This window comes from Rhineura floridana, chromosome 3 (assembly GCF_030035675.1).
Source record: "Rhineura floridana isolate rRhiFlo1 chromosome 3, rRhiFlo1.hap2, whole genome shotgun sequence".
Classification (NCBI taxonomy): domain Eukaryota; kingdom Metazoa; phylum Chordata; class Lepidosauria; order Squamata; family Rhineuridae; genus Rhineura; species Rhineura floridana.
Window position 1 is genome coordinate 93649669 of NC_084482.1, and position 22162 is coordinate 93671830.

Consider the following 22162-nt stretch of genomic DNA (forward strand, 5'->3'; position numbering starts at 1 on the left):
AGGCAGAGAGTTCTGTCTGTAGCAAAACAAGGTATTTTACCTGCCAAGTTTCCTGCTTATCTGATGGATGTAGTAGAAAAGCACAAGAATGCTCTCAGGAAAATATTGTGCTCACCCTTCTGAGGAAGAAGACTTTTCACTGGATCAATTGACATGCCCACGGAAGAACTAAAAGATCCACGTATTGAGATAGGAGAGGTGGCTATCATAGTACAACAAATATACTTGAAATTCTGGTACATGTTGTTCCCCAGTTAAAGAGCATTGCAGTCAATACTGCCTGAGCCACATTGACTTTTGCAACTTCTACATCTATTCCCAATTCATATTTGCTTCAGTGTCTAGACCTGATTGGCTAGTGGTGTGGTTGCCTCTCTGTCCCTAATACTCCCACCTCTAAGGTCAATTGCAGGAGAATAGTTTCCAGGTAGACTGCCAGGAGGGAGTGCACAGGTTATGGTGAGAGGCGGGATAAGGATAACAGGGTGGCCTGACTGGGTGTTGCCTCTGCTCTTACCTACGAGAGGGACCAAGCCCATGCATCAGAAGAAAATGTGTAGGAAAAACTATTTCCCATCTTCCACCCAAAACAAACAACAGCTGTAGGAAAAGCAGGAATGCAGAAAGTTGCAGGATTGGGACCAAGGAGGCAAAAGGAGAAAAGGCTTGGGAATATGGGGAAAGCCTTGGCAAATGGAGTTTGAAATAAAAACATTGCAGTTTGTTGTACACAAGTCTTCCTACTTCAGAATATCTCCAGGTACAAACAGTATGGTGCATTCAAGCTTGTTGTTGTTGCTGTTTCAGGAATTATCCAGTACAGTGTCCTATAGGGAACTCATCAGAACATGCACTTTTAATCTAGATCAATTAATCCAGAAAAAATAATGTGCTCCAGATCTATCACAATCACTCATGCAGATTGTCTTCTTGGAGATATATTCACAATATCATTAACAGCAGATATGTTTCCACCACTTAATCCAGTCTCTCAGGGCACTTAAATTAAGGAATGTTCTGTAGTGACTAAAAGGTTGGAATAGGGCCTAAGAGAACTAGGTTCAAATCATCCATTTGCCCATGAAGCTTGCTGTGTGACCCTGGGCTAGTCTCCCTCAGCCTGAGTTATCTCAAAGGGTTGTTGTGAGGATAAGAGGAGGAAAGAGAGAATGATGTACTGTTGAGCTCCTTGGAGGAAAGGTATAAATGAATTTAAATATAATAAGGACAAATAAATAAATAAAGTCAGTGTGAATTTATGAAAATATTCTTGCAATCATGTGCTAACCCATATATTGGATCTCAGATTAGCATTCTCCTGATCCATCTTTATCTTTTATTTATTTAATAAATTTATATATTGCACACTAAAAAAAAATCTAAGCAATCATATCAAATGCAGAGACATGCCCTCCAAGTTTAACTGCAATTTAGAAATGAAAAGTTCCATCAGTATGCTATGAATTATTTATTATTTATTTATTTATTATTTGATTTATATCCTGCCCCTCCTTCCGGCAGGAGCCCAGGGCAGCAAACAAAAGCACTAAAAACTTTAAAACATCATGAAAACAAACTTTAAAAGACATTAAAACAAAACATCTTTAAAAACGTTTCTTAAAAAAAGATTTCAAAACATCGTCTAAGATTAAAAACATGGTTAAAAAGGTTTAAGAACATATTAAAAAGCAATTCCAGCACAGATGCAGACTGGGATCAATGAAAAAGGAGTTGAATGAAAAGGAGTTTAACAAAAAATTATTATGAATCCAAAAGTGATCTTGCAAAGCTGCCTAAAGTCTTAGAAATAGCTGAACTGTACATGTTTCCATTAGATCTCTGAGAATGTGGAATAGCAATTTTTAGTAGACAGCTGAGCCAAGGTTGTTCCTTGCAGGCAGGAGCAGCTAGTGTGGTGGGGTGATGCCATGGAGCTGGGATGGGGCAGGGGCACGGCAGGGGCAATGCCAGGGCTGTGCAGGATGCACCAGCAGAGCCAGTCTGGCACTCCCGCCAGTGCACATGCAGCCCCAACTTCACAGCCTCCCTGCTCCTGCACAATCCCAGTAAGCAGCAGTAGTGCTGATGTCAAGAGGGTCAGTCAGAAAATCTACACAGGAAGAATACTGCAACCAGTGATACTATTCTTCTAGAAGGTGCACACCTACAGGAGTGTGTTAGCACTGAGCTAGCCCTCACCTCCCCTTTTCAGTTTTGCAAGAATTTAAGGTACTTTAGAATAAGGCCCCCTGCAATAAACAGCATGCATATCAGCACATAATACTGAAAACACCGGGGGGGGGGGGACAAAGGTAGCCATAAACTGGACCATAAGGAAAAAAAACTTGCTCACTATTTTGTGACATTTTGGTTGGTTCTAATAAAGATACTACCCAACTATGGATTTTGTAAAATATACAAGTCCGAGAAGAAAGAAGGTTCTCATAATTGATTAAATGAATATGCACTGCAGATTACAAGGCTGGTTTTAGGGCTCAGTATTACTTCCAGTGCAAAAAAACACTATAATTCCACTGTCTTTTTGTCCCTTCTTAAAGGACAAAGAACAAATTGCTTGAACAGGGTATAGAAAGCAAAATTGGGGATGGGTGTCTATTCAGTAGACAATGTGCATTACTCTTCTTCTTATATGAGTCTTACACTTTATTTCAAGGAAAGAGAAAGGAGGTCTCCACCATTTAATCTACAAATCCACCCATTTTCTGATGGTGTAAGTGCTCTACAGATCTACTGCATGAAAGAAGGTGTCAAGGTATGTTAGTGTGGATTCACTTAAAAAAGAATCATGCTATCCTTCTTTTAGAACTAATTTCAGTTGTTAAATTGTTCATCTATGTACAAATGAACACAAGAAGTGAAGAGCAGAGTTAGGATTATGACCTCTGCCTGAACCCAACTTCAGCATATTTAATGGTGTCATTTGCATGAAGCCTGCACAATTCATGTATACAGGAGCCTTCACAAGTTCAGCTGTACATGCAAAGGCTCCATGCACACAGGATCCTTGAATTCATGGAAGTTAGGCAAGGATCATTAGGCATGACCCTGATCAGCTATTCCTAAAGTTCACTGAACACCTGAATAGGGTTTTGTGAACAAAGGAAGTGTGGTAGATGATAGAGCCAGACATGATTTTGAGCACTCTAGTTTTGATGATTATCTAATCTAATTTATATATAGTCTAGTGCTGAAATCACTAGTGTGCTTGAAGCTTATCCACACTTCATGTCTCCTATGTGGAACAGAAGGCATTCCAAGAAATAATATTGGCATTGGACGGTGTTTAACCATGCCAGAATACAGACTCAAACTACTGAATTCAATATCAAATAGGAAATTGTTACTCAATTTGGAAAAGGTGGATGTCAAGAAATGTACTGTATGATGGGTTGACTACTGATTAAAGGGAGGAAGACAGAGGGTTTCACTGATTCATTTCATTAATGACCTAGAATTAGGAGTGAGCAGTGAAGTGGCCAAGTTTGCTGACGACACTAAATTGTTCAGGGTTGTTAAAACAAAAAGGGATTGCGAAGAGCTCCAAAAGGATCTCTCCAAACTGAGTGAATGGGCGGAAAAATGGCAAATGCAGTTCAATATAAACAAGTGTAAAATTATGCATATTGGAGCAAAAAATATTAATTTCACATATACGCTCATGGGGTCTGAACTGGCGGTGACCGACCAGGAGAGAGACCTCAGGGTTGTAGTGGACAGCACGATGATAATGTCGACCCAGTGTGCGGCAGCTGTGAAAAAGGCAAATTCCATGCTAGCCATAATTAGGAAAGGTATTGAAAATAAAACAGCCGATATCATAATGCCGTTGTATAAATCTATGGTGCGGCCGCATTTGGAATACTGTGTACGGTTCTGGTCTCCTCATCTCAAAAAGGATATTATAGAGTTGGAAAAGGTTCAGAAGAGGGCAACCAGAATGATCAAGGGGATGGAGCGACTCCCTTACAAGGAAAGGTTGCAGCATTTGGGGCTTTTTAGTTTAGAGAAAAGGCAGGTCAGAGGAGACAATATAGAAGTGTATAAAATTATGCATGGTATTGAGAAAGTGGATAGAGAAAAGTTCTTCTCCCTCTCTCATAATACTAGAACTCGTGGACATTCAAAGAAGCTGAATGTTGGAAGATTCAGGACAGACAAAAGGAAGTACTTCTTTACTCAGCGCATAGTTAAACTATGGAATTTGCTCCCACAAGATGCAGTAATGGCCACCAGCTTGGACGGCTTTAAAAGAAGATTAGACAAATTCATGGAGGACAGGGCTATCAATGGCTACTAGCCATGATGCCTGTGCTCTGCCACCCTAGTCAGAGGCAGGATGCTTCTGAAAACCAGTTGCCGGAAGCCTCAGGAGGGGAGAGTGTTCTTGCACTCGGGTGCTGCTTGCGGGCTTCCCCCAGGCACCTGGTTGGCCACTGTGAGAACAGGATGCTGGACTAGATGGGCCACTGGCCTGATCCAGCAGGCTCTTCTTATGTTCTTATGTTCTTATGAAAAGATCACATTTCTTGAAGCTGGAGATAAGTAATCTATGGAGTTGGTGAAGGATCATTCTAGGATCCAATGAGGATCTACTGCACCAAGTGCTCCAGTTTTGGTGCTTTTGAATCTGCAGTCTAGTCCTGTCATGCACATCGGACTGGATTCATCCCTCCACATGAATGACTATACATTCATGTCACCCTTCCAGCCTGTTCATGTCTTTAGGGCTCAGTTGTTAAACAGAGTTCTTTTCTCCCAATAAAGCAATAGGGAGAGACGTTGTGGAATCCCCAGGTGTATATAACTGTGAAAAGCCTTGATCCTTCTATTCTTACTAATGCCATCTTCTTTTTTATAGGATGTTAGCATTCCAGATCTCATAAAACAGTTAGACATCTTGGGCGACAATGGGGTAAGTGATATGCACAGCTGACAAGTTCATATTATGTACAGTACCACAAGGAAAACTCATAAGGTTACAGAATCATTTAGCAATCTTTTTATATCAAAGCAACAGAATTTTACTATAAGAGATTGTTCATAATCTCCCCTTGTAAATAAAACTTTGTCTGAGATGTTTGGTTTTCAAGAAGCTTTAGATGCTACATCAAGCTACAGATGGTTAATAAGGTACTTGATAACATTTGTGAAAGTTTATAAAGATATTTGTTTGCATAAATTAAATACACAAGACATTAATGGGGTAGACATTTTACCCTGGGATAAATAAATTGTTATTTTCCCTGAATGTTATTTTTTCTTTGTTTCAATTTATACTGAAGCTCCTGTATATTTTTCTGTCACATCAAAAATAAAAATAGCCATGTTTCATAAGGCAAAATTCCAAAATCTGCCTAATACCTTTATTAAGACCTCACAAAATAGTAGCAAGTTTTAAAGTTCTTGAGTCCTGATTAAGACTGAAGAACTCAATAGTTTGCCACTATTTTGTGAATTTTTGGCTGGTCCTAATAAAGGTATTGCCCAGCTGTGGATTTTGGAGATATTTCTGTCAGTTTACAAAGATTAGCCTGTTGTGAACAGAAAGGTTTTGTCTCCAATGTAGAGTCCTGTATTTGCTGCAGAATGCTCATATAATACCAGTGCCTATAGGTTTCCCCATTCATTTGAACAAATGTGATTTTGCACAATGCTTTGCATCTACACAAAGCTGCTTCCTCCATTGAAGTGAATAGAGAAACCCTTTTGGGTATGGGAATGCTGAAAGACATCACACTAGATCATTGGAACTGAGAAAATGAAGCAGGATTTTCTCTAACAATAATCAGTATCTGTGTAGAAAGCTGCTCCTGCTTTTGTAATCTGATTTTTTTGCCTTTTGGAATTTATAGAATTTAAGAAATGAAGAGCAAGTGGCCATAATTCAAGCTAGCACCGTATTATCCCTGGCAGAAAAGGTACTTTTTGGACAATTTGGTGTCTTCCAAGTGTACTAATAGCTATGAACTGGAAAGCTATACAAAGCACATTCTACAGAATTAGAAAAAAGGCTGAACTATGTATATCCATCTATCTATCAAAAAGCATGCAATCTTCTGGTTTGAAGGCATGGACAAGAATAAAATACAATTCAAGTACATTTTCCACAAAAGAAAACTTTATTGCTCCTGTTGTTCAAGTTGGCCTGGAGATCTGATTTTTTATTTATTATTATTATTACTAGTAGTAGTAGTAGTTGTAGTAGTAGTAGTTGTTGTAGTAGTAGTAGTAGTAGTAGATTTATATCCCACCCTTCCTTCCAGTGGGAACATAGGGCGGCAAACAAAAGCACTAAAAACACTTTAACACATCATAAAAACAAACTTTAAAATACATTAAAATAAAACATATTTGAAAAATTTGTTAAAAAAAGTTTTTTAAAAATCTTTTTTTAAAAAAAGGTTTAAAAACATATTAAAAAGCAATTCCAACAAAGACACAGACTGGGATAAGGTCTCAAACTTAAAAGGCTTGTTGAAAGAGGAAAGTTTTCAGTAGGCCCCCAAAAGATAACAGAGATGGTGCCTGTCTAATACAGTAGGGCCCTGCTTCTTGGTGCTCCACTAATACGGCAGTTTTCAATTACAGTAGGGCCCCACTCATACAGCGCTTGTTCCACTTTTTTGGTGTTTTTTGGATGTCAGGTGCCATTTTATTGTCGGTGTTCCACTTTTCGGCAATTTTCGCTTTTTGGTGGGGGTCTGGAACCGAGCCCGCTGTATGAGTGGAGCCCTACTATATTTAAGGGGAGGGACTTCCAAAGGATAGATGCCACTACACTTAAGGTCCATGTCTTATGTTGTGCAGAACGGACCTCCTGATAAGATGGTATCTGAAGGAGGCCCTCATCTGCAGAGCGCAGTGATCGACTGGATATATAAGGAATAAGACAGTCTTTCAGGTATCCTGGTCCCAAGCTTTGTGCACCAAAACTAGAACTTAGTCCGGTAGCTAATTGGTAGCCAGTGCAATTCTTTCAGCAGCTGGGTGACATATTGGCAATACTATGCCCCAGTGAGCAGTCTCGCCACCGCATTTTGCACCAGCTGCAGCTTCTGGACCAACCTCAAGGGCAGCCCCACATAGAGCACATTACAGTAATCCAGCCTGAAGGTTACTAGTGCATGCATAACAGTGGTCAGGCTATCCCGGTCCAGAAACAGCCGCAGCTGTCTTACAAGCCGAAGGTAACAGGCATTCCTAGCCACTGAGGTCACCTGGGCCTCTAGTGACAAAGATGAATTGAGAAGCACCCCCAGACTATGGACCTGCTCTTTCAGAGGGAATACAACCCCATCCAAAGCAGGCAACTGACCAATTATCCAAACTCGAGAGCCACCAATCCACAGTGTCTCCATCTTGCTAGGATTGAGAGTCAGCTGATTGGCCCTCATCCAGCCCACCACCGAGTCCAGGTTCTCCCGAAATAGAGAAATAGAGCTGGGTATCATCAGCATACTGCTGACACCTCACCACAAATCTCCTGATGACTGGTCCCAAGGGCTTCATATAGATGTTGAACAGCATGGGGGACAAGATGGTACCCTGCAGCACCCCACAGCACAACTGCCAGGGGGCCAATAGACAGTCACCCAATGCTATTCTCTGAAAATGACCCTGGAGATAGGATCAGAACCACTGTAAAACAGTGCCTCCAATATCCATCTCACCAAGTCGGCCCAGAAGGATACTATGGTCAATGGTATCAAAAGCCACCGAGAGATCAAGTAAGAATAACAGGGTTGCACTCCCCCTGTCCTTCTCCCGATAAAGGTCATCCATCAGGACAACCAATGCGGATTCAGTCCCATAACTAGGCCTGAACCCAGACTTGAATGGGTCAAGATAATCTGTTTCATCCAAGAGTACTTGCAATTGCTGCACCACAACCCTCTCAGTCACCCTCCCTAAAATGGGGTATTTGTGACCAGTCAGTAGTTGTTGCAAACCAATGGGTCCAGGGTGGGCTTTTAAGGAGCGGTCAGATCACCACCTCTTTCCAGGAAGCTGGAACCACTCTCTCCCCCAACTGTGTGTTGACCACACCCTGAATCCTCTTGGTTAACCCCCTCGGCAAGCTTTAACAAGCCAAGAAGGGCAAGGGTCAAGAGGACACGGTGCTGGCCGCATCATCGCAAGCACCTTGTCCACGTCATCAGCCGCATCAACTGAAGCTGTTCCCAAGTAGTTGCAGCAGACGTTGCACTGGACACCTTATTGGGGACTATAGTAGATGTGGATGGATATCAAGACTGCTAGGGAGGCGAGCAACTTTACCCTCAAAGTGCCTTGCAAACAATTCACAGTGGGCCTCCGAAGGGTCTAAGACTCCATTTCCTGGAGTTGATGTCAACAGGCCCCTGACAATACGGAAAAGCTCCACTGGACGGCTACTTGAAGATGCGATGGAGGCGGAGAAGTGGGCCTTCTTCGCCACCCTCACTGCCACACAGTAGGCACGGTTATGATGTTTTGCTTGTGCCCGATCAGCCTCACAGCACCTCTTTTGCCACTTGTGCTCTAGCCACTGTCCAGCCTGTTTCATTGCCCTTAGCTCACTGGTGTACCAAGGTGCAAACCGGGCTCCACAATGCCAGAGAGGGCATTCGGGGGCAACCCTGTCAAGAGCCCGACACACCTCGCTGTTCCACAGTGTGACAAGGGCTTTAAAAGGGTCACCTGCTCTCTCTCATGGGAACTCCCCCAGGGCATTCAGGAATCCAGTGGATTCCATTAGTCTCCAGGGATGGACCCTCTTAATCCGTCCAACACCCCTGCAGGGGAGGATCGGAGCCATAAGTCTAAACTTCACCTGGAAGTGGTCTGACCATGACAATGGTGTGACATCCACCCCCCATCTCCAGACCATCCCTTCCTCCATCTGGAGCAAAAACCAAGTCGAGGGTGTGCCCTGCCCTATTCGTTGGGCTGGTGACAACTTGAGACAGCCCCATGGTCATCATGGAGGCTCATATTACACCTGTTCTGGCTCGTCTGCACTGGCTTCCTATTTGTTTCCGGGCTAAATTCAAAGTGCTGGTTTTGACCTATAAAGCCTTACACGGCATGGGACCGCAATACCTGGTGGAGCACCTCTCCCAATATGAAACTACCCGTACACTGCGCTCAACATCTAAGGCCCTCCTCCGAGTACCATCCCATCGAGAAGCTCGGAGGGTGGTGACTAGAAATAGGGCCTTTTAGGTTGTGGCTCCCGAACTATGGAACGGTCTCCCCGATGAGGTGCACCTGGCGCCGACGCTGCTATCTTTTCGGCGCCAGGTGAAAACCTTTTTATATTCCCAGGCATTTTAATGCGTATTATTATATGTATTGTTGTATTTTGCTACTGTTTGATTATTTTTGTTTACCTTTGTTGGTTTGATTCTATTGTTTTATTGTATTTATATATTCCTGATTGCTTTATTTTATGTACACCGCCCAGAGAGCCCTTGGGCTTAGGGCGGTATATAAATTAAATTAAATAAAATTAAATAAATAAATGAAGTCCCGAGCCGGAACACTAGAGGCAGCCTCAGCATGGCCATTGAAATCACCCAGGATTATCATTCTGGGCTCCCCCAACACCACAGCCAAGATGGCCTCTGCCAGCTCAGTCAGAGAAGCTGCAGGACAGCAGGGTGGATGGTACACCAGCAGCAACCGTAGTTTCCTGTATGCTTGGCTTGACACCAGGTGCAGGTCCTTACAGCCAGCTCCAAGACAGAGTGGTTTCCTGGTGACAGAGATGGAAGTTCTGTAGACCACAGCAACTCCTTCCCCCCCCATCCCTGCAGCCTGTGCTGGTGTTGCACCAACTATCCAGGTGGGCAAAGCTGGGTCAGATCATCTCCTCCCAGCTCACCCACCCAGGTCTTGGTAATGCACACCAAATCGGCACCTTCATCCATAATCCAATCATGGATGAGTGTGGTGTTATCGTGCACCGATCTGGCGTTAAACAACAGCACATACAGGCCAGTGGGCACAGCAGATGAGCAACGAAAAACCCATCGATGAGAGGAGTAGGAGCAAGGAACAAAGTGTAACTAGCCTTGCCCTTGTCTTCTGTGGTAGTTCACCTCCTCCTTCTGCCCATAATCACTGAAACTGGGGTGGCATCACCCATATTCTTCCTTACTAAGACTCCTCCTAAACTCCTGATATGGACCCATCAAAAGCGCACCAAAAAACCTATCTGAGCCAATTATCCCAGTAGGCTTATGCGAGAATTGGGAACAGTCAGTCCCCCTCAATATTTTTCACGCCCAGGGAGGGCCAGCCTTCTGCCAGTTACAGACTCTCACTCTGAAGGCATCTGGTGACTTTCTCCTATTCAGTTTACTGCACAGGCTCTCACCCTGCGTAGGAGCTACACATGTGCCATACACCCTCTCCTTTACCAATCTCCTTTAGATTGGTTAAAAAAATGGAAGGGGGTAGCATCCTCACCCTTGGGGCTCCCTAAGGGGCTCCCCAAGGGCAATTCCCTTTGGTGTCACCCCTTCGGTGGTGACCCTGCTGGCAGCAGACCCGCTGCCCAAGGGCAGCTGGCTTTTATGCCTCCTGACCCAGCCAGGAGCTGATGCAAGAGGTGGCAAGATTGACTGCAGCCTCTCTCTGGAGTCAGGGTCAGACAGGGGGTCCAGTACTTGCAGCTCTTATCTGGGACCACAGCTGTCTCAAGAGACAGCAACCCAGAGGAGCAAGCAAGTAAGCACCCAGATGCTCAGATACTCACTCCCAGGGCAGGTCTCCTCCAGTCCCCCAGTGCTGCAGCTGTTCCGAAGGATCACAAGGGCAGCCAGGCTTTTATGCTCCCTGACCCAGCCAGGAGTAGGATATAGGCTAAATCATTTCATTTTGTGAATATGTATTACTTTACAACTGTCCAAGGCACTGTTTGCTTTAGCATTCTGGCTCTAGTAAGAGTTTATTACCGTTAAGAGCAGAAACCAGTATTTCATTGTACAGATAAATTACAATTTATTTGACCTGAAAGCTCCTCCTTTGGGAATAATAGCAGATTAATGTGTGATGATGGGAGGCATACTCTAGCAACTTCAGGAGGGGCACAGTTTCCCCACCCCTACCCTAGACCATGTTTTCAATGTTTGAGGCATGAATGGTACTAACAAATTGCCTGTGATGATGTGGAGGTTTCTTTCTTTCCCACTGGGCAATCACAGCCTGCCACCTCACATTCGGGCAGAGAAAGTAAGGATTCCAGGTCAAGGGCATAGCATTCAGCAAGGTTTGAGCCTTGAGCCACCATCTCGACCATCCTCTTTTTACAAATTAATTGATGGCAAGCAACTAGAGTCAGATATTGATTGATTGATTGATTACATAAAAATTGTGTCCTGCCCTTCATCATAAAACGGTCACAGTGTGGGTTACAACACGGCATACAAAATACATAAATATCTTTTAAATGTTATTTTTTATTTTATTTTATTTTTCATTACCTTGTTTTGCTGCTTTGGAAGGTCGGGATAGACATTTAATAAATAAATAAATAAAATTACAGTTCAATAAAACCAGGGCTGTCTCTGTTAGAATGCCATCATTTGGCTTTCTGGTTGGTGAAATAGAAAGCATTACAGAAGGTTTCTATTTCTTTTGTTTGTCATCTTGGCAATCATAATGAAAGACGTTGCAAATAACATGTTGGCCTTGCTCATTTCCTAGTGGATACAGCAGATTGAAGGAGCCGAGGCAGCTCTGCACCAGAAGATGATGGAACTGGAGAGTGACATGGTAGGTCAAAACAAATAGAAGATTTATTTGCATCATTTGTGTTTTTATCCCATGCATCATCCTAAATAGGCTTTTTCTCCCCCACCCCCTGCATCAACCTGAGTGCCAAACATATCTTCTGCTACAGCTTCTTGAATAATTAATTTGGGTTTTTTCCCCTTTCAAAATCATCATTCTTTGCAGGAGCAGTTCTGTAAAATAAAAGGTTATCTAGAGGAAGAACTGGACTACAGGAAACAAGCTCTTGACCAAGCCTATATGGTAAGCCGAAAGCAAGAGCCGGAGAGAACACAAACACGTGGATTTCAGCCAGAGCTTGGAAGATTACTTTTAAAAAGTAATAAATTACAGTTACAGTTACATGGCCCCCCAAAAGTAGTAATTACCGTTACAATTACCATTGCTCTGAAAGTAACTGATTGCTTTACTTTTCCTCCAAAGTAATCACTACAATTACATTTCAGTTACTTTTAAAAAAAAAGACCTACAAGGTGCTGGCCTTGGCTGCTGCACATCTAAGTAGCCTAAAAGAACATTAAAAATAAACAAACACATACAGAGGTAGTAGAATAATTATTCTTATTCATAAGATAGCAGCGGTGGTCTCTCTGCTGGTAAGGGTGGTGGAGAGGGAGGCAGAGGCCACTACTCAGATCTTTGCACATCAAACCAAGTGCAACTGCCCCCACTCAGCTAGCAAGCATAATCTCTCTCATTTAACCACCTCCCGGACCCTGCCCTGCCATCAACTAAGGGACACTCACCCAAGCAAACATTTTCCCCTGAGATGCAAAACAATTAAAATACTGCAAATGCAGCACAGTAGCCAGAGAGGGTGGTGGAGGCCACTTTGTGTGCCAAGTGCAGACACAGTATTCTCTCTCTCTCTCTCTCTCTCTCTCTCTCTCTCTCTCTCTCTCTCACACACACACACACACACACACACACACACACACACACGTCATCATCTTTCACCTCCACAGTTCTTTATCTCCATTCTGCTGCTGCCTCCTTCTCCTCCTTTATCCATGTTCTTGCCCTCCGGATCCTTTTTCCACTCCATTCTTCACCACTACCATCCATTTTTTAAAATAATTGTTTTCTCCACTCCACCCCGTCTCACTCTCTGCCTCTTCCCTCGTCGCCTCCTACCCATCCACAGAGCATGAGGAAAGAGCAACGCTGCACAGAAGCCCAGTTTGAGGCACATGATTTTCATCCACAAATCAGAGGAGCAGAAGACTTCCCCTGCTCCCCCCCCAAGTAATGCCCAATAGTAATTCTGGAAACATTATAATTACTCCACAAAAGTAGTAAAATTACTCCTAGTTCTATTACAATCAAAATGTAAAGGAATTACCTACTCGTTACTCAAAAAAGTAATGAGTTACAAGTAATTCGTTACTTGTAACTAGTTACTTCCAAGCTCTGATTTCAGCACACCAGTTACATGCACTTCAATGCATGCACTTGGTGGTAAATTCTCAGGATGTCAATTGAAAGTCTCTCTGTGTGTTTAGGTTTTTAGAAGGTGGGGGAGAGAAATCAACCTTATCTATGGGCTTCTTGCATATGTGAGAGCGTCAGTGAAAACATGAAGCTCCCATGGGCATAATAGCAAAAGATGGCACATATTGCTCTCTGGATTCCATCTGCTGTTGAAGTGAATGTGAAAATCTAAATGTGGCTGTTAACATTCACTACAGCATGTCTAAAAAGTGGGAAGACAGGTAGATCATTTTTAGAAATTCATATAGAATAGTCAGATATTATGACTAGATATTATGTAAGTAATACGCTCAGTAATGTGTGTGTGTGTGCGTGCATGTACACACACACACATACACAATCACAAACGTTCCATTTTCATTTTTACCCCTCCACTCTAGTTGGCTTGTTCTTCTATGTAATAATTTTAAAACATATGTATGAATTAAGAAAAAGAGATGATACCTACCCAAGTTGTTTTGTATGATATTATATGTCCCCTGACCACCTTTTCCTGTTCCATTGCTTAGAGAATCCAGGAGCTTGAAGCCACTTTATATAATGCTTTGCAACAAGAAACAGTGATCAAGTTTGGAGAATTGCTCAGTGAGAAACAGCAGGAAGAACTTAGGACTGCTGTAGAAAAATTAAGAAGGCAGATGCTGAGAAAAAGCAGAGAATATGATTGCCAGATCCTACAAGAGAGAATGGAGTTGCTTCAGCAGGCACATCAGGTGAGATTCAGGTGACAGAAAAAATAATATTAGGCTTTATTGTGCAAAAATGGGCCTTGTTATCCACTATTCCTGCTTCATGGTCAAAGAGTCTGACCTGTAAAACATCAGCCACTAGTCAGCTAGAACTAAGGTATTTTAGGGCACCTCTTCACGGAGGGCACCTCTAGACTGACAGTATTTTGCGGGAGGGACTCAAGCACATACCAGGAAATTTAGATTGGTGCAATTAAAATGGATTAAAGCACACTGTTGCTCTAGCACAACAATTCTACTTTAAAGAAGAAAAAAGACTTCACATAGGAAAGTGACGGGTAAATATGTTGAAATGAACAAACAATTAACAGAAAGACAAACACCCTGCAAACATATTAAGATGAATGTTTTTGTTGTATAAGCTCCCAACAAACAAATCTGAATGAATGCTCAATAAATACCTGATCCTATTTAACCTGCACATAAGCTTGGTGCAAGCAGATCAGGATTTATTTATTTTATTTTATTTATTAAATTTATTAGTCACCCATCGGGCTGGTTCTCCAGCCACTCTGGGCAACGCACAACATAAAACATACAATTCACATTAAAACCTTAAAATTCCAACAGTAACACTAAAACCTAACCCACCCCAGGATGTTCAATGAATAGGTAGGTTGTCTGGAGGAACACGAAGTGGTAATTACACCAAAATCAGAAGAACACAGACTTCTTTTTAACTTTTTCTACCCAGTCACTTGGGAGTAAGCTTGTTGAACTCAGTAGCACTTATGTCTGAGTAGACATGTATAAGACCCTGCATTCTGCTAGAAGAATAACTGCTCTTCATCTCTATGAGTTCTTCATTTAGAAATCTTAAATGATTTTTTCTCAGCCAAAATTCAGCCAACCTAAAGTTTCTTTCTCTTTTTTATATATGCATGCATGTATGTATTTTATTTCTAGAGGATTAGAGATTTAGAAGATAAAACTGACATCCAGAAGAGACAGATCAAGGATTTAGAAGAAAAGGTTGGTTTATTTACATATTTAAAATGTGTGAAGTCCTGAATCTTTCAATATTTTATGAGTTCCAGACTCATAAAAACATTAATAAAATGTTTATTAATATAACTGGTGTGAATTAAATGTTCTGTTGTTTTGCATTTTTCAATCTACAGATTGTAATCCATGAAACTTTAGAGTAAATTTTACTGTAAACCTCTGCTTTTCCACTAGAAATAAGTTGTTTCTGTAAGAGCTGATCCAAAATGCTCCCTTCTCCTCTTCATCAATTCCATGAAGTCTTTTGGAGCTTTGGGAGGGTAATGCCCCACTTACCAGCAAGAAATGTTCATGCTCCCCATTGTTACTGGTTGCTGTATTTCCTCAACATTCCTCCCTACCTAGAAGACATCAGAGTAAGGTAAAGCTTCCTGATTCTGCTCTTACTCTGATTTGGATTCAGGATGACATCATCAGAGTGAAGGCAGAAGCAGAAAGCAATGCTTCTTTTCCCTTACTCTGGCATTCTCTAGGTAGGAAAGAACATTGAATGACATTTATGCTTAGCAGCAGCAAGCACAAAATCACCACCAGCAAAAAGAAAAGAAAAGAAAGTTGAGAGATGAGTGTGTGTGTGGGGGGGGCAGTTTCAAGAAGCTTCTCGCCCTTCTAGCCCTCTGCTTTGAGCAAAAAAAATGTTCTTGGAACAATTTTCAGCTCAACCCTAGTGCCTATTAAAATTTCTAATATCCTGTTTTAAAATAGATAAAAGTAAAAGGCACTGGTCTGAGATTTTACTTGTGATCCAAATTTGCTGATGTTTCCATATCTGTATAATGGCCGGACAAGAAAAGGTGTGTGTGTGTATGTGTTTAAGTCAATCTACCCTTCTTCATAGATTTTTTTTCCTGGCAATGACTCATCGAATCAAACAGATGTACTGGTAGTGCACTTCATAGCAGCAAATGGATTTTAACTGAAGAAGCTATTTAGCCTTTAAGCTCTGTGTGGAAATCAAAGCAAAAATATTGGCACTATCCATTTATGCCATCATGTTGGAGACTGTTTCAGGGAAAGGAATCAACCCAAAAGATTTTCTGTCTTCGTTAAGGATGAATTGCTGATGATCATAAGTCAAAGGCATGCCATATTTTCTGACTGTTTTTGCTTTATCAAATTGTCATCATTCTATCAAGCTTTGTTGTAGAAATTAAAGTCGTTCAGTCTAACCCAGTATTGTGATCCAGATGTGGTAGCTCCAATGCACCCAAGGAAATAAACATTTCAAAGGAACACCCATTTTTGTGCACATTGGGTCCTTCCAATGATATGAATGAGGATTCCCACATGTGCATCTAAGTACACATGCTTCATCAGATCACACATCTCCAACTGTTCAAAGCCAGCCTAACTTTCTGATTTCTATGGAAATTTACCAAGCTGCTAAGAATGAGCCCCTTAATCATTTTTGGTGCCAGTTGATATTAGCCAAATTAGCCAGTGGGATGTAATCATACAGTGTCAATGCTATATCACTTCTAGGAGAAATGATCTACTGGATGCATAATTATTTTAATCACACATCCAATGGGGTAGATCCTTACCACATATATAATAAAAAAATGGTCCTGATCCCTAAAAACTATTTATCTTTTCCCTTCTCCTTCTTCTGCAGTTTCTTTTTCTGTTCTTGTTCTTCTCTCTTGCCTTTATTCTTTGGCCTTGATGTCAATGTGCCTCTTGAAAGGTAAGGCTGCTTGTGTTATTTTTTTCCTTAAAATAGTAAACCATATGCATACAACTTTCCAGGTTCTTACTGGAAGCACCACAATTGAATGAATATCTAAACCAAAGGTTCCCAAACTGTGGTCCGCAGACCACCAGTGGTCCACAAGCTTCATTCTGGTGGTCCACAGCATGTCTGCATTAAATAGTCATACTGATTTTTAATTGGGTTTGTATTGCTTATTTTATTTCTTATGTTCTATGGAATTCAGATTGTAATATAATAAAATACAATATAAGAAATAAAAGAAGAAATAAAAATACAATTAAAAATCATACAGCATCTAGCACAGGCATTACAATTGCTATCTCTCAGACAGAAAAAATCATTGAGAAGTCACCTAAGACCCTCAGCAGTTTTCAAGTGGTCCATGGGGAGATGAAATTTGGGACCACTGCTCTCAACCAATGTTGACCCAGAAACAAGATAAATCAGATGACTTTCAAACCTTTTACTAATGGCCATTTCATACCTTATGCAAAGGCCAAATGTAGTTTCTCCACAGGAAGCTATAGCCAATCTCAGCTCCCTGAGCGGCCCTGTATGATGTATGTGTTTGTAAACATGTTTAGTGCGTTCACACTTTACATTAGGTTATCACCCCAAAAATGTAAGGTGTGATGACCCTAAGACAACCCATCAGTGAAATTTTGTCTTTGATCAGAATATATGTTTCATTGGTTCTAGTCTCTGTACTCTGAACCCTTCCCTCATGCTTATGCTGTATTTTCCCTAACACAAGCTGTTGGTAACCTAGAATCCAAACCATAAGCCATCATTTGGAGTGACTAGTTTAAGGTGCAGAACAAAAAACAGGATCCCATGGTTTGTATCTTTAGAGCATAATAAACTAATAGCTACTCACATAGACTGAAAATACAGAACTGTCTTTGAAGACACTACCAAAGGGGGAAAATGTCCTCAAATTCTAAATATAAAGACTGATCTCTTCTAAATAAATTTAAAGGAAGCCTTTGTACATTATTTCTGGTGTCTTAATATGTCTTAATAACTGTTGATATGTTACTCTGATTTTTAATGTTGAGTTGATCCACCAGCACTCACTAATGAGCTCTACTCTCTCCCGACTGCTGTGGGAGACAAGGCAGGATGGTCACGAGTGTCCACTGATAGCATCACAAATGGGTGTTATTTGCTCGCCAGCCAACCTGGCAATCAGCTGAAGTCATGATTCCAGCCAGCTGGGCAAGAGAATTGCTTTAGTTAGGAATTGCTTTAGAGCCATTTAAATGACCCAAAGATGCTCAGAAGGAAAGGAGAGAGACAGATATTGGAATAGGGTACTAGAAAGGAGGAAGAGCAGAAAAAGGGAAAGAAAGGCAAGAGACAGAGGGCTTGGAGGGAAAAAGAGGGCAAGGAGAAAGGAGAATGAGTGACAGTTATATGTCCCTATGGTGGATGGCAAGATGCCAGTCTCTTAGATAGCAGAGGCCACATAAGAGGGAATCCAAAGCTGGGATTGCAAATCAAGCAGAAAGTGAAGCAGAAGAAAGTGAGGGAAATCCAAGGGAAGACCTCTGCAGAGGTTCTCATGAGTGCTTTATTGCTAGCCTTTTCCCTAGAGGCACTTTCCATCTGGGACCCAGAGAAACCTACCAGAACATACCCTTCAATCCTCCTCCTTGGCAGCAGCAGCACCTTGGGCGATGATAGCAGGATGACTTTAGAGAGTGGCCTGCAAAGTATAAACAAAAAACAGCCAAAAGGGAGCAGCCCCTAACTGCCCGAGGAATTGCCATCTGTAGGAGCAAGTACCCACTCTTACCTCCCATCCAGGGACTTCAAGAGACTCCTTCCCATAGGGAAGATTTGAACTTCAAAGAAAGGGCAACCAGTGACATAACTGGTGAACCAATAGAGAGTACTGCTTTAAAACTTATTTGTTTACGCCTGTTGCTTCCAGTCTCAGTGGAAGAGGGTAGATTTGATGTTCCCCTACCAAGTGAAAGGATAACACACATACTTTATTGCACACAGATGAGATGGCACGTGAAAGCTATATAGATAAGCTGCGAGACAGCTACATAAAATAAAGTGTAGCTAACTGTGCTTATCATGATGTTCTAATGATTTAATTCATATACTCATAGAAGTGATTCAGATTATTATTTGAATCTGATGGTAAAGAGACTGGTGGCTTAGTATTTATGTCTGTTCACAAATTCATTCATTAAAGACCAGCATGCCCTGAGTGGCTTCAGCAGGATCAACCACTGTCACCTGGGCCATGCTAATTCTAATTTGGTTTTGCATATCATGTTTGCAAGGATCAGACAATTTCAAGTAAATCCAAAATATTGTGGTTTATTCCTATATATGTAAGAACTCCTTTTGCAGCAAAAAATAGGTGGGCAAACTTTTCTCTGTTGAGGCCCATATTCTTTCTGGAGGGGGGGGTAATCTGACCAGGGCAGCATGTCAGCAGTGGGTGGAGCCAGAACCAATGAGGCAAAAGTGTTCTGGATTAACTAATATGGAGTAAAACCCACCCTGCTTCAATTTTCACCGTGGTTAGCTCAGATTACTATACAGGACTACTCAGAAGCAAACCCCACTGGGTTTGATAGGGTTACTGTCAAATAAGTATACAGAGTACAGCAGGTAAATATGTTGTTGTTATATGCCTTCAAGTCGATTACAATTTATGGCGACCCTATGAATCTTTTTTGGATATATTCATAGGGTTTTCATCAGATGTAGTTTACCATTGCTTTCCTCTAAGCCTATGGCACCTGGTATTCCCAGGCGGTCTCCTATCCAAGTACTAACCAGACCTGACCCTGCTTAGCTTCCAAGATCAGACAAGAAGGGGCGTGCTCAGGATAGAATGGCCGTAGGCACAGATTAAAATATATATTCAGAGGGTACCTTCTGTTTTCACCCTTAAACATCTGCAGAAAACATGTCTATGCTACCAAAATTATGCAGGCAATTAAGAAAATATATTTCTGTAATTGTTAGTTGATAATCTCTGATTTTAATTTTTTTAATGGTTTTTTTCATATATATGTGTGGTGGTTGTAAACTGCTCTGGTATTTTTTTTAATGAATAGCAGTATGGAAGTGTTTTTATAGATAAATAAACCAGGAATTTTATTTTATTTTTTTTTAAATCAGATAAAATACTGCCCCGATTTTTCTTACACTACATGGAAAGAAGGTAAAACACTGTAACAAACCAGGAAAAATAAGAGAAAGAAAGAGAACTCCAATGGAATGGAAGTGTGGGGAAGCTTCAGGAGGCCACGTAAAATGAGCTTGGAGGGCTACCCACCTGTGCTTTAGGTTACTGTCCATCAACCTTGGGCCCCCAGATATTGTTGGACTACAATTCCCATCAGCCCTGGCCATTGGCCAAGCTGGCTGGGGATTATGAGAGTTGTATCTAACAACATCTGGGGACCCAAGCTTGAAGAACACTGCTTTAGCTTGTCCTGAAGGACATGAAGTATAGAGTTCATTTGAATTACGTCTCCTTTTACCATATATGTTTTGTTTTCTAGAGTGATCCACTATGCGGAAAAGTCCTCAAAAGGGCGGATGCTTCCAAACCCATGAAGAAGAGAACACTGTTTACAACCATTTCAAAACAAAGCAGCACTCTGCCTCCAAAAGACCACACCCACCATGTAGTTTAAAGCCATTCCTCAAGATTTGTTACTTGACAGTTCCCTGTCTAAAGCTACAAGATATGCTGCACTCAATAAAATTCTCTAAGGAGGGAGAAGAATATCCCATCAGCGTATATCACTAGGAGTTTTTTGTTGTTGTTAAGATAAAGAATTGGCAAGGAAACCACATTCAGCCAATTGAGTGAAGGTATGTCAGGCAAGGAACCAAAGTTACTATGAACAACCTATCCCTGCTGTGCAGGGGGATTATTTTAAACATGAACACCAACTTCCCATGAAAGTCATCAATAATAAAGGGGATGGAGCAGAGGAAACTTATCCAGGACTCTCAATAAAACAGTTAATGTGGAAAATCTGGCTTGCTTAATACAGGGACTCTTCTCTCTTTCTCTCTCTTTCTCTCTCTCTCTGATTTTAAACTCAGGAACAATGACAGCTGTAATGTGAACAAAAGGGGGAATATGTACTCTGTTTTTGTTTCATAATGGGTGGAACTTGACAATGGAATAGACATGGTTGGAATGTTAACCTGCTGCCTGCAGTAGCATGAATGATCCATCTAGTGGGAATGGCTGGCAATGCTCTTGAGGATTCCTAGCAATGCTGGAGCCTTATTTGTCATCAGGACCCTTCCACAAAGGACAGTGTGTTAGACATGGATGTTACATAAAGTGAAGAACTTAATAAGGACACAACAGTTATTTCACTAACCATTTAATATATTTTTAGTAACCGGAATGGGGCAGAAAGGTCTTCCAACAAATAGCTGTGTCAGAGAGGAAGCAAATGCCAGTTAATCAAACCTCAGCTTCCGAAGAGTTGCTGCCTCCACTCACTTTCTAATGTACAAGTGAAATCCTGCTAAGCAATTTGTTTTTCCTTGTCATGTTGTTTTTCTCAGTTGGCTGTATGAACCAAAATGACAAAATGCAGAACGTACCCCTTATTATCTCACCCATACACGACAAATGCATATCTTGCTGTTGAGGATAGGCTTGAATTCATCATCAAGGCCTGCCTTTAAATGCGGCATTTATCTTCCAATTGACAAATATATTTCACTGGATTTTGCAAGGTTTCCTTGTAGAAGTAGCCGTTGCATGTGGAAATTCCTATTCGAAATCTTTGGTTTGTACTCTGAGAAGTTCTGATGACTGGCAATGTGCATTGAAAGCAGATGTCATCCCTGTGCTGAAGGCAGCAGTAGAGCCTGGTTTGGTGTTTCGTGTTAAGAAGAACCTCAGCTCTGTTCCTGGAGGCCCCCACTGACCTCTTTCATTTCACCACTTTATTCCTCTTCCTCTCCCCTTATAGACTGAAAGGGTTTGTCTCCCTTCTGTGCACTTGCAGAATTTAAATAAATCTAGAAATATAGTGGCAAGCACAGCATTTGCTTGTGGTTGTTTGCTCCTGAAGTAATATGAGTAGTAACAGTGTCCAACAAAAGATTATGCTGTCTACTGTTTAGCATTCAAACTGGGGGCTTCATGCAGACATATAATAAAGCCTCCATTTTTTGAATGTTGGAATGCTGCAAGAGCACTAACACCCATTGATTCATCACCATACCATCATGTCTAGCTCTGCAACACCCATGCTCATTTATCACCCCTACATGCATACCTGTCTGGACCTGCCATCTTGTTGGCACCTTGATAAGGCACATCCTTCCTATCACCTCCTCATACAATTAAGAAAATCAAAACTGACGGGATGAAAAGCATTCTCACCTACAATGG

The 22162-nt window shown here is 41.5% G+C and overlaps 1 protein-coding gene and 1 pseudogene across 4 annotated transcripts in view; one reads left to right on the forward strand and one right to left on the reverse strand.

Moving 5' to 3' along the window:
- JAKMIP2 (janus kinase and microtubule interacting protein 2) overlaps positions 1-20641 on the forward strand; it is a 56665-nt gene extending 36024 nt beyond the window's left edge. For 2 of the 4 annotated variants that reach the window (XM_061621905.1, XM_061621906.1), the window contains 8 exons: positions 2675-2773; positions 4880-4933; positions 5874-5939; positions 11713-11781; positions 11965-12042; positions 13800-14003; positions 14946-15011; positions 16660-16710. In XM_061621905.1, coding sequence (XP_061477889.1) covers positions 2675-2773; positions 4880-4933; positions 5874-5939; positions 11713-11781; positions 11965-12042; positions 13800-14003; positions 14946-15011; positions 16660-16710 — 687 coding nt within the window. Of the gene's footprint in view, positions 1-2674; positions 2774-4879; positions 4934-5873; positions 5940-11712; positions 11782-11964; positions 12043-13799; positions 14004-14945; positions 15037-16659; positions 16711-20294 lie in introns of those variants that run through there. The other 2 variants (XM_061621903.1, XM_061621904.1) reach the window with 2 other exon arrangements.
- LOC133382542 (5S ribosomal RNA) lies at positions 19512-19630 on the reverse strand (annotated as a pseudogene).
- Positions 20642-22162: the final 1521 nt, after the last annotated feature.